This window comes from Acanthochromis polyacanthus, chromosome 1, assembly GCF_021347895.1.
Source record: "Acanthochromis polyacanthus isolate Apoly-LR-REF ecotype Palm Island chromosome 1, KAUST_Apoly_ChrSc, whole genome shotgun sequence".
Lineage (NCBI taxonomy): Eukaryota > Metazoa > Chordata > Actinopteri > Pomacentridae > Acanthochromis > Acanthochromis polyacanthus.
Genome location: NC_067113.1, coordinates 51322780 through 51336304, shown reverse-complemented (window position 1 = coordinate 51336304; position 13525 = coordinate 51322780). Strand labels below are relative to the sequence as shown.

At 40.5% G+C, this 13525-nt stretch overlaps 1 protein-coding gene across 1 annotated transcript in view; it reads right to left on the bottom strand.

The window, feature by feature from the left end:
- Nucleotides 1-13525, bottom strand: part of cacna1c (calcium channel, voltage-dependent, L type, alpha 1C subunit) — a 214940-nt gene that overhangs the window by 17114 nt on the left and 184301 nt on the right. The window contains 12 exon segments of the mRNA XM_051959252.1: nt 172-536; nt 1451-1585; nt 1710-1837; nt 2015-2116; nt 2842-2944; nt 3807-3903; nt 4012-4139; nt 5455-5617; nt 6805-6896; nt 7266-7331; nt 8688-8825; nt 11591-11683. Coding sequence (XP_051815212.1) covers nt 172-536; nt 1451-1585; nt 1710-1837; nt 2015-2116; nt 2842-2944; nt 3807-3903; nt 4012-4139; nt 5455-5617; nt 6805-6896; nt 7266-7331; nt 8688-8825; nt 11591-11683 — 1610 coding nt within the window.

The following is a 13525-nucleotide window of genomic DNA, read 5'->3' as shown; positions in this document are numbered from 1 at the left end:
TAGTAACTATCTTTAACTAGCTAGCTTAATATTTATAATGATGGCCCGAAAATGAAAGAGAAAAATTGAAGAGCACATTAAGTAGACTCCAAAACATCACTTTCATAAAGGGAAATTCTGTTTAGCACTTGTTCAGATGCAGATGTAAGATGCCGTCCAGCCTGTACTCACCTCTTTGGAGGAAAGCACCATGCAGATCTTGGCAGCAGGATGGGGGTGAGCGGCTGCCCTGTGTGCCCGTCCACAGTGCTTATGGATGGGCTTGGGAATCGACTGATGCCCTGCGTTGCCACCCCGCCCATGCCAGTGTTGTTGGCATTGTTGATGTTGGCGTTGGAGCCTGATGAGGAGTAAGAGGAAGGGGTGAAAGTGGTCGAGTCCATGAGCTTCTCGTGAGACGGACTCTCGCCCTCACAAGGTGAGCCTTTCTGGCTGATATGCAGGGGACGCTGGGTAGTGAAGGACTGTGGGAAGGAGCCACGGCCGTCGCTCTGGTTGTAGTAGTTGACGTGGTTGCCGAACAACCCGCCTGTGCGCTGTATTGGGAGAGGGGAGAGTGCAGAAGACAAACGAAGGAGTGAAATATGGAGAGACAGGAAGTGGAGAAAAGGAAAGGGAAAATGGGATGTGAAAAAAAGAATGAAGTTAGAATTAAATTTTAGGTAAAATATCTCTAAATATTACCACACTCAACACTAAACTAAAACGTCATAATTACTACTGTTACATTCACTGCGAGCAGCAATAAAACTTTGCACAGCCATGATGGAAATGCAAAGCAAATGCCTTTTGTCACCAAGCAAAGACATGTATTATTTACAGTATATCCCAATAAACAAGGGAAAGTTTTCAACAGATGAAAACACTTGACATTCTGGGAGCAGAATGATGTGATTTAAAGATGAACACTAAAACTTATCAAACATCTCATCATCAGCTATCAGAAGACTGACCTGACATTATCTGCAGTTAGCTATTGTTGCTTAAAAATACACTTGTTTCATGTAAAATACTGCAGCAAACAAAGCAGAGCATGTGAATGTTGCAATGGTCGTGAAAATGGAAGGCTGACAACTTGCTTAACTCACCCTCGGAGCAGGAGAAGAAGCTTTGCATGTGTGTGCGTACGTGGCTGAGGTTTATAGTTAGTCGTGAAGTCTTGGGTTTGGTTTTGTGTTTTTATCTTGTAAAATCAAACTGTGTTTTATGATTTGCGCTCGCTGGAATTCTTCTTCAGAACCCAGCAGACCAGTTTCAAAAATGTAGCTCTGAATCTGCAGCCAAGCTATGTGGTGGAAAATGAGGCTTTTTAAAAAAACGTGTTTTTGATTCATGCAGGCATGTCTGCGTATGTGCATGGAGCAGTAATAAGGCTTCAAGCTGGCGCTGATCATCTCTCTCTTGCTCTCTCTCTGGAGAGTGAGTGAAAGTGTGTGTATCCAACCTTTACCCTGAAGATATCGTCCTCAGATGCTGCCGACACAGGCTCCTTCAGGCCTTTATCCAGCTCCTCCTCCACGGTCAGGTCTCCAGAGATGGCCCTCCTAATCTCTGGACCGATGTCATGCAATGTCCGCAGGCCCGCCTACACATGGACATTAAGTGTTGCTTACTTACAGTTCATTCATAGCAAAAGAAGCCGACTACATACACTATATTTCCACTTCTTTAATCATTTTTCAAAGTGTTAACAGAACTGCAGTGTGTACCTGCAGAGAGAGGGCAGTTTTGGGGGGCACCTTGGCCACCAGCCCTTGTTCTTTCCTCTTCTTAAACTTGCGGAAATATTCCTGGATGAGGAAGGTGGCGTAGAACTTCCCAACTGTTACCTCATCATCTGCAAAAAAATACAAATGTTGCAATTTAGACAGAATAATGCTTCAAATAATGAGCCATTTTCAGCAAAGCTGTTGCAAGTGATATAATAAAGTAAAGTTGCAGTGCGCAGAATAATGACTGTCCAAAGTATGTTCAGTATTTGTGTGTATAAAGCTGTGTTGCAGAGGATACACACCACCAGCAGGAGGCACCACTTGATCCAGTAGCTTCATGCTGGTTCTCTTCCAGATCTTCTTCACTATTGCCCTCAGTTCCTCATTAGCCTGCTCCAGGTTGCCTGCAAACACAGAACACAAGTTTAAAGTAGTATAATCACAGTTACACATCATATAACTTGTACCTTAATCTAAGGATTTCCACTATTCTTTTGTGTCAGGAATTTTACATTATGTTGTTAGACAGCAAAATGAGAAGTATTTCTCCATATCTTTATGATATAAGAACATTTGGGTAACACAAGTTTAGAAGAATAAATAAGAATAAATAAAAAAAGAATAAAAAATAGACCAAACTCTCCCCGCCAACGTGTAGGTTCAATAGGTTGCTAACAATAAATAGTCAAACAAAATGTTAAATTAGAAGCTAACGGGAGGAAAAAGTAGAAATAAGAGCAGGGGTAACTGCAAAAGGCTGCATGCATGGTGACCCCCACACACTATAAGGTCTAACTAAAGGCCAAAGCATTAACAAATATTGTCCAATCTGTATCAGGACAGAAACAAAAAGGTAAGGCAATCTGGATCACACTGGCAGCAACAAAAGTCCCAACGTTCGAAAAGCAGTTCGAAAAGGTTACCAGTTTGATCCTAACAGGAAAAATCTGGGTGTACCAAAAGGTTCTTAAACCCAAATTACGTCCCTTAATGCTCATATAAATAAAGGCAAAAAGCAAGACAGTAGTGTGACATGAGATTTCCATTTTATGCTTACATATTTACAAAATGATGTGCCTGTCATTGTGTATTTGTGCAACTTGTGTCAGTGTTTGTGTGCATCTGTTACCTTCAGTCTTGATCCTGAGTGCAGTTCTGACCAGAGCAAACAGTGTGGCGTTAAACATCACTGTCCCATCGCTGTTCAGAGGCATGTTCATCGACACCAGACGCTACATGAGACAGAACACACACATGCAAATAAAAAGTTGCTGACACACACTGGCATCTGGCAAGTTGTTAAAAATAAAACTGTAGTTTAATGATATGTATGCTGATTTCCCTGTAGGGAGATCTTAGAGATATTTTCTCGAAACGTACGATTTGTTGTCAGTGTGCCATTTGAGTCATTGTGAAAGGTGTTAAGAGCTGTCCATATGTCACCACATTAATACAACACAACACAGTGTTTTTTTCTTTATATTAATCATTTACAGTAAACAGACAGTTTTAACCTGCTGTGGCCTGACTACTTTTGTACGTATTGCTTGATTAACTATCTTCTGCTTTTGGCCCCACACTGTCTTTTTGTCTATGATTGACCATTGTTCATTAAAGACCTGAGAGGTTGTTTTTTTTTTCTTACACATGTAAAACACACATATTTGTCACTGGAGGCTGGGCCAGGTAAATGATTTTGATTACAAGTACATTCTATTAATTTGCAGTTTAAGTAAATATTAGACACTGTGTTTGAGAAGGCTACCATCATCTGTAACTTTTGTTGGGTAGTGGGCACAGGTTTTCATTTTGCTTCCTTTTTTTTTAACTGTAAATGTAGTGATAAGTAATAGTATGATATTTTCTGAGTAGCATTCATTCCTTTTTTGTGTGACCTGGGTTTACTTTTTGTTTTGGCTATGACAAATTCCTTAAAGTTTGGTGCTACCATGACCATCTAGTTGTTTCTTTGTTATTTCCTTCATGTTAAATGCCAAAAAATAAGAGTAAAATACACTCTAAACACTTGAATTTAGAAGCTTTCTGAAATATTCCATAAACTCTAGCTTTGTGGGGCTGTGCGAGTGTGTTTACCTTGCAAGCCACCCTGTGTGGACAGAGCTTTCCGAAGCCGAGGGGAGGCTGGATTCTCCGAAGCAGAGTCACCACATCGAGGTGCTTTATCCTCCCTCTGAAAGCAGCACAGTTGTCACATTACTGACAATCTTGACAGATCCTCTGCCGATGTCAGCCTCATTATATTCCGATGACACAGTTTGTCAGTTCTCTGTAAACTCACTTAGCTTCTGGGTCATATTCAGCCCAGATCCTCTTGAACTCGTCAAGATGATGCGGCCCCAGGATCGACCAATCACGTGTCAGGTAGTCAAAGTTGTCCATGATGACGGCCACAAACAGGTTGATGATCTGGGGATACGTCAGGACTCAGTTAGGGACTTTACTATCAAACTCTAACGTGCAATTCAAATTATCCTATGTAAGAGCCTTAGTGAATTTCTCTAAAATCTACTGGATATAAACTTACTGCAAAAAATAGATTTATTGCTTTATTGTAGAATTAGATGAGATATTTCCTCTAACTGTAATTATTTATTTGTCAGTTACATAATCATATTGAACACTTTCTTGTATTTTATCTAACTCTCAGGTGTCTGTTTAATAAAGTTACACAAAGATTCATAAAGACAAAAATAATTTTTACTTCCACTGATTTACATGTTTACATGATGCCACAGTTGTTTTTTATGAAAAAAGACAAAGAGAGAAAAAAGATTTATTTTCCACATAGTCAGTGCTCAGTGAAAAAAATCAGTTTTTGGTTATCACAACGTGGCACGTGTCAATGATTAACAACTCTAATTCTGATACATTATTATTTTTTATGCAGTGTAAGGTTAAAAAAACTGAAATTCTGAACCTTAGGGACAAAAAATTAAGACTGTTAAGACTGTACCTTTGCTGAATGTAGTCAAATGCTTTCTGGTTAAGAGTTAGATGAGACATTTCTTTTAACTAATTATTTCTAAATTACATAATCACATTGAGCACTCTCATCACTTCTATTTAACCCTTAAATGCCAATTTAAAAAGTTACACAGAGAAAATAAAAGATTTCCATGTCAAAAAAAAGCCAAAAAAAAGTTACATATCATTCTCAATTTTTGTTTCCAGTGACTCATTTCTTTCAATCTACATCAATCTTGATCACAATAACCAAACATTCATTTTAGAATGTAAGCTTTAAAAAAATCCTTGTCATCATAAAAATTTTATCTAATACGATTAACATTGCAATATGAAAAAGCACTCAATTATTTTCTACGGGAAAAGTGATATGGGGAAATTTGTTTTTGGATAATTATTCTTATTGAAAGTTGTCTTAGATTGCCCCTCAATCGTATCAGTTTCTCTGTTACATTAAAAATCTGCATGTTTCTTGTTGGGCTGCACAGTGGCGTAGTGGTACTCCGGCTTCCTCCCACAGTCCAAAAATATGCTGAGGTTAATTGATTACTCTAAATTGCCCGTAGGTGTGAATGTGAGTGTGATTGTTTGTCTGTATATGTAGCCCTGTGACAGACTGGCGACCTGTCCAGGGTGTCCCCTGCCTTTGCCTGAGTCAGCTGGGATAGGCTCCAGCACCCCCCGCGACCCTAGTGAGGATAAAGCGGTGTATAGAGAATGGATGGATGGATGTTTCTTGTTGCGTGTCTGTACTCACCAGGAAGGCACAGAGCATGTAGAAGCTGACAAAGTAAATGATAGCAAACTGGCTGCCACAGTCCTCGGTGTCTGTGCTGTTTTCATGGGTCGATCCTTTCTCGCACGTTCGATTGGGCGAACACGCCAGCATGATCTCCTGCCACGCTTCACCTGTCGCACATCTGATAGACATTCGCATGCATGCACCCCGCACAAATATGCACACACATCAACGCAGATGCATGCAAAGACACATGCATGTACACAAAAATAAAAGAAACATATAGAGGCACACATAAACACATATACAAACGCATACATGTGTACAGTATGCATACAAGCATACAAGCACGTGGTGACACACAGACAAATAATTACAAAGAAAAAAAGGAGGGAGACACGTACACACAGAAACGCGATTATTAGAGTGTGAACTGTATAAAAGGAAATTATGCAAAGATTGTTATATCCTGATACACTGAATTTACAGAGCAAATAATTCAGATTTTTGTATTTTTTTCTTGCATCAAACTACATCTGGCTTCCATTCTGAATACTTCATTGCAATTAAGCTTTTTTTACGCTAAAGATGCTGATTTTCCAGCATTTTTTGCAGGGTTTGCCTTTGTTTTTTTACCGTTTATGTTTTGCCTGTTCACAAACTCCTTCATAAAGTTGCTTTCCTCACTTTAGAATGGCAACTATGAAGTATCCAAGTACACTGCCTCTCTGAATGGAAGCCCAGTGCTATGATATATTCCATGTAGGGGTCTGTCCAGAATATGAAGGGATGGAAATTATGCTGTTTGGATTCTTATTCGTTCAGTTTCTGTGGCTTTCGTCCCCCTGCATGGAATCTTACCATCATCGCAACCACACAGGAATGAGAAGTTTCTGGGTGTGGATCCAGGCAGTAAAACGTATTATCAGTGGACTCCTCAGACAATTGTGCTCCTCAGTGGATCAGAATATTTTGTGGTAAACCAGAATCAAGCTATGGTAATACAGGGATCAGTGTTTATCATCTACAGCGTTATAGCTTTCATCAAAGTCTCTGAACGGTAGCAGCAACATGGTGGCACAGTAACATTGTCTCACACAGCTCAGACTTTAGCTCAGCATTTACAACTATTCTGGCCTGTCACAAATGGTCAAAACATTTTGGAGGTATAAAAGGAAAAACAAAAGTTATTAATGTTGAATTACAAGAAGTTGATGATAGAAAAGGATGAAGAGTGTGAAAATGCAGAGACAGAGGCAAATGTTTAACTTGAATCCAAGAACAAAGTGCAGAAATTTGGGAAGATGACTTCGAAAAATTTTGGGAAAGGCAGAAAATAATTATGTTGATGGGTGTGCTCTTCCTCACCTGAAGAGCAGCAGCACTGCCTGAGGGAATGTCTGGAAATTGTTGTTCCTGTTGATCTGCGTGTGGTCCTGCAGCGCTATCTTACCAAACATCTGTACAGGAGGGGAGGAAGCAGTCACAGCACACAGCATATGATGTCAGCATTGACAAGTGGAAGTCAATCAGAATTAGAGGCCAGCCGTCCCCAGCAAATCAAATCAAAGTGTCTCCCACTCAACATCAGAGAAGCAAACTATACGAGAGGAAGCAGAGGAATGAACAGAGAGAGGAAACGGGGAGACAACGACAAACGAGAACTGGATAGCAGCAGGGAGAGGTGGGGAGAAGACAGCGAACAGGAACTCTCGGTGACAAAGACTCCAGGAAGGACAGACACGGGGACGAAGGCTTGCTAAAGGAGAGAAGGAAAGAGAAGACAAAAAGACAAAAGGAGGGAACAAGGGGATAAGACATCAGCTTACCTGCATGCCGATGACAGCGTATATGAAGAACAGCATCACTATAAGCAGAGCTACGTAGGGCAGAGCCTGAAGAGAAGAGATATACGTCAGTGACGGGTCAGCTGCAGAGTTTCACTGCACCAAGGCTGGACTCCATTCACTTTCATTCAAATCTCAAACATTAAATAAATCTATAAATGATTTAGGAGACTGGTAATTAAGAAAAAATTGTTAACCTCACTTACTTCTTTTCAAATGAGCAATTTAATTCAAGAAGTGAAAGTGAACAGATCTGCATCCTTTTGTGGCACAACACCAAAAACAACCCTGGACAAATCATCTGACATCAGAGCGAAAAACCTCAGTAAAATATAACCTGCTCTCTCGGTTTAGCCAGGATTCCAGTTCTTGCATATTGTACAAGAACCAAATATGACCATAATAGGTATTTCTTCTACATTTACAGACAGCTCTTTAGAACTGAGCTCCTGTCTAATATTGCCCCTGTGCCTGGGAGAGTAGGGCAACATCACGGAGAACTTAGCAAAAAGGTTTGATTAAAAAAGTCATTACAAACTAAGAATAAAAAAATATGTCACTACAAGAATATATTCATGACTTTAAACTTAACACGAGTCTGACTTCTGCTGTAATAACAGTGTTTTGAATTTCCATAACTGTATTGTAACATGAAGTGGCCCATCTCAGCCAACACAAGGGAGAGAGCAGATTATTTTAATTTCCTTATAACTCTCTATCAAATGATTTCATTTTTTGGTGGAGTGCTTTGTTAAATTTATCTACTGCTTAACTACTCGCCTACAGGGAATGGTGAGCTCTCGAGGGTTAGTAATAGGGTGTAGGGTGTTTGAGAGGATAGAAGGGGAGAAATGAGGAGGAAGAGAAGAGGAGGAGAGTAAGGATTTCTGGTTAAGATGTTTTCTCCCTGCTTTCCAATTTCATGACCCTGTTTTACCTCCCTGCTTCTGCAACGAGACTCCTAAACCTCCTCCCCGTTACCTCACGCCATCCGTCCTTTTTGTTTATGCTCTTCATCACTTCCCTGATTATAAAGTAAAAAGGTGGAAGGATGAGGCGAGGAAAGGAAAGGTGGCTTGCGAGACTCAGCTCGGCTGGATTTACACAAGAACAAGGACCTTTTTAGCCCCATGTGTCTCAGATCTGAAATTACAGCACTATATTATTCATCAATAATAAATGCGTCTATATGGGTCCTTGCTAAAAGTATTAAATTTTAACAGCTACATCTGGCAAATAAACCCCAAAGTCACCACGTGAAGTCTCAAAACTAAAGTGAAATCTTGTTTAAATAGACATTTAGTGCAATCTGGGTCACATCAGGGTTAAACTTCTCTGTGCCATTTCTGTCCTGTGTAAACCCAACCCCCTGCTCTAGCATGTTGTGTCCGGTTCTCCCCTCACTTGGAAGGATTTGATGAAGGTCCACAGCAGGGTCCGAATCCCTTCCCCGCGAGACAGCAGCTTCACCAGCCTCATCACGCGGAACAGCCGGAAGAAGGTGATGGAGATCCTGGCGTTCTCTTCAGAGTTCTGCAGTCCCTTTTGGTGGGGTTTGGTGTTTTTTTTTTTTTTTGTTTAGAAAAAAAACACAGGACGCATGGAAACACATGCAGATAGGTAAGGGAGGGGAAACACACACACACACACACACACACACACACACACACACACATCAAACACACGCAACCACAAACAAGTATAGATGATCACACATGTACGCACATGTATATATGCACACAGACAAGTGTGGAAATACAGACATACAAGTAAGATTTGTATGCATATTCCCATCCACACACGTAGATATGGGTGTAAATATGCATAACACACACACACATACACACACATACAAACACACACACACACACACACACTGAGTTAATAAATGGAAATCTGCGTCCTACAAAATCCCATCAAAATCAACTGACAAAAGAGATCTTGGAGAGAATCGGGCAGTCATGCTTATTGTTTTTTTTTTTATGTGACTTCATGGAAAAATCACTTGGCAACAAAGAGATCAACAAATCATCCACCAGCTTCCTGAAAACATCCACTGCAGCCTCTGCTCCCTTTTCTAAACTGGATGAATCACATGTGACATTAAGCGTCTTTCAAAGCAGCTGACTGATTTGTCTTAACTGATATGTCTGACTCTTAAAGTCCGAATCACGGCAAACAAAACACCCGTGGCTGTTGTGTCTACATCTTATTACAGGTAAATCTAGCCTGGCTCTGACATTTGACAAACAAGCATTAAAATACTTTCGGGACCGCTGAAGTAAATCTTCCAACTAAGCTGAGGGATTAGATTATTCAGCGCTGCTGCAGACTAAATATCTAATAGATGAGACGAAGCCAGAGTCCTCCATCGATGGAGGTAAGCGCTTTCCAACAAATCACTGATAACAATTCACAGCAGACACGGTGCAGAAATTCTTGCCTGAAGCCTGATTCCTGTTTCAATAAATCATGCAGGCAGGCTAATTGTTTGTCTGTCACAGAGAAAGTGGCCACCTGAAAGAACAATCCAAATATAATATTCAGCAGGATAAAGATATTACTGCCCAATGCAGCCACTGCCACCTCAGAAAATAATATTTTCATGGGTGGTAAATCTCCTTATCTTGACTGTCTGTCTATTATAATCTTCCAGAAAGTGTTTTCACACCAGCAATCTATTTATTTCCAGAGCTTCTTGCAAAAGAATATGCATTAATCGGCCTCTAAACGCATTTAGGCCATCCATTATTCGGTATGGTCTGGAATGTTTTTTGCTTTTTATCCAAAATGTGTCTCAGCAAAGTTCTAAAGTGCAAGGTTAGGAGACACTGATTTCTAACTGCCTATTGTGCCAGTAGTCGTCCCCAGGAAATAACTCCACGATGAAATATTCAGCCATCTAGCTGAGTGCTATTCTAATACAGATTTATTTATTTATGCTGCTCCTGCTTGTTCTCTGGGACAAAAAGGCGGAAAAACAAAGGCCGCATCAGGGTTTGTGTACAGCACGATGCACTTAATACAGCAGCTAAAGAGATCATCCACGATTTATGCCACAAATAGCTCAATCAGATGAAGCTGAGGACACGAGGATCAAATCATCAGCAACAATGAACCGCACTAATAATGAGGCAAAAAGGACAAGAAAATATGAAATAACCAATGTTTTAAATGCACCAATACGCACAGAATAAACTTGACCTCACACGATGTGGAATTTCAACCACAACAACCAGAAAAGAGTTGCACTACTTGACCCAAAAAAACACAACATGAGTCTCTCTAACTTCTACATCCGTTTTGCCATCCGTGTTTTTCCAAGAAGCCATCAATTCTTTATGTTAATCCCACAGAGAACAGACAGTGTGCTCCTACAAAGAACTTGCCATTCTCCACACATCGTACTGCAGTTTGGGACGACAGATGTCATATTACTTTCCAACAAAATACTGACCTGGTGTGGAAGTTTTACTAAAATCTATCTATTATTTTACAATCCTTGGCTAACGTAAAAAAAAAAAAGTTGGGCACTCTTTAAAGGTAGATTTTTATGATGTAAGTGTTGATAAGTAACTGGAGACATGAGTTGTCCCAAACTCCAGATATGTTAAAAATGGCAGATCCTTCTGCGGAGTGTAAATCACAGTTCTGTACTGCATGTAATATCACAGTTGGACCACAGTGGGCGCCACTGCACCATTGAGAAAGAGTGGGGGAAGTGAGCGGGAGAGGTACAGTGACAGTAAGTGTAAGAAAGACAGAGACAGAGAGTAAGAATAGTTTGATAGAGACAAACAAATTCATAAACAGACAGATAGACAGATAGACAGATAGATAGATAGATAGATAGATAGATAGATAGATAGATAGATAGATAGATAGACAGATAGATAGAAAGCGTGATAGTGTGACTATGATGGCTTGTACCGATGACGAAGCACGAAAGATACCACACCCATAAGGGAAGGGGCCACGACTTGCAAGCCATGGGGATGTGGGGGCAGCGGGCGCCATGGCAACAACAATAGCCACTTATACTAGACCTGCACTATATGTACGTACATATATATATATACATATATAGAAACATTAAAAAGTACAAACAACAGCAACAAAACTAACTGGGCATGCTGCAGGAGATAACAGTACAAGCGACAGAGGAGAGGGACGACAAGGTGAATGAAAACGCCAGCAGTTCTGGATCATACCGTGGATGGCATAGCAGAAGGAGGGATGGAAGGATGGAGGGATGGAGGGATGGTGGAGGAGGTAGGGAGGCGGACGAGGTTACCGTCGGAGCGTACCATTGGCCTTACCACAGGGGGGTGAGAGGAGGAAGAGGAGGAAGAGGAGGACGAAGAGGAGGACGAGGACGAGGACGAGGACGAGTCAGCTGGCTTTAAGGAAAGGCAACAAAGATCAGCACCAGAGTAGCGCCTTGGTGTGTGTTTGTGTCATTATGCGTGTATAGTATGTGTGTGGTTGTATTTTTTGTGAAATGTGGTGAAAGTTTGGTGCCAGCCCAGACAAAAAGAACTCCTAAGCCACCAGGCCCATGAGAGTTCAGTCTCTGATCAACTTTCATGGTGGTGAAAAAAACAGACTTTCATCTGAGAGAGGAGGGAGGGTTCTGTGTGATATTACTGGCCCCGTCTTCTGCGAGGGCCACATCAAGCTGAATCACGTTTTATTAAAGTGGTGAAAGATTGAAGCATGGAACAGTAGGATATTGGTAAATTCCTGTGCAATGGCTTGAGGGCAAAAATACTGAATGATGAAAAAGAAGCTGTGTGTGTATGTGCGATGCTTATATGCAGGTGTGAAGTCATGTGAGCCTGCCATGGGTCTGTGTGAATGATGGGGAGTGGAGGGGCGCCTCTGTAGCTATCTGTTTTTTCTTTCTGCCAGCTGAAGCTACAGTACAGAAACACTGGTTGACGCTTTAGCTTAACTTGGGCCCCATTTACCAAAAGCATCTTACATTGTTCAGATGATTGACTGACATGAGAGCAGTTAAAATCTGACTGAAATTAGAACTGCTTGGATCTTGTGAAACAAATTGCTACTTTTTATATACATAGACTCAGAAATGAAAGTAGTTTCTGATTTTTTTTTTTAATCCTTTCTCACTTTTACTCACTGTGGATTAATTTTTCACTATAATATAAAGTCCTGCACATCTATGGAAACAGCACAGCCATGACTAAAAGTAAAGACAAGTCAAAACCGTCTTTTGTGCAGAAAAAGAAAATTATTGTGCCATATTGTGCCAATTGTTAAAATGCTCTGTGACTGTTAGTCTATGCTCTAAAGAAGTGCATAATTTTACTTTTTTTTTTAAAACAAAATCTGGCTGATGCAAAGAATATATTTTTCAAGGACCGTAAGAAAGTTGAAAATCCAAAGGTTGTTTTTACAACTTCTGGCTATGATAAATGGGGTAATTTTAGCAGTTTCTGAAAGGAAACATGCCTTTTAAACTCTGTAGTGGATTGTAGGGTTCAGGAAGTGAGGCATAGGTGTCTTCATAAGGGGTTTGGCCACCAGGTACTGCCTGAGCACCTTAAATGCACCATGGCACTGAAAGGCCACAGCATATGATTCACTTCCTTTTCACCCCGTGTTGATTTGCAGTGACCAGTCCCTCTAAAAGGACAGGTGGACTCCAAAACATATAGCATAACAGTGCCACTAGATTTCCTCACTGTAAGGGACAAGGGTTCAGGTTTTCCTTTAATCTGTCACCTGGCTGTTTGTTGTTTTTAATCACATAACGGCAAATTAATCAGAACACGACTTTAATTTACTTACGGGTCAAAGAAGCATCAGAATACCACAGTAAAAAAGCTAGTGAGATAAAACATGTGTTGGAGTCAGTTCCACTAAAGACAAAGATGCTCTAGATTCTTTTGGAAATTGGGGCCCACATGTGTCTACATAACACTTAGAAGCACACAAAGTATACACTGTAGGGAGACACCCACTGGCTATCTCTGACATTGCAGCATTTTGCACTTGTAGGAGTGATAGATTAACTAGTAGTTCAATCTATGCCTCAAAAGCTGTTCACTCTGCATTGGAAATGGCCCTGTTAAAATACCTTACAAAAATATAAAGGCATCATTTCTTCCTGTTTCTCTTAGAATAAGGAAGGACCTGAGCAGCTCAGAGTAACTTTGAAGGAAGAAGGAAGCAAGTGAGAAAGAAGACAGCAAAAGAAAAAGAATGAAAAAGAAACT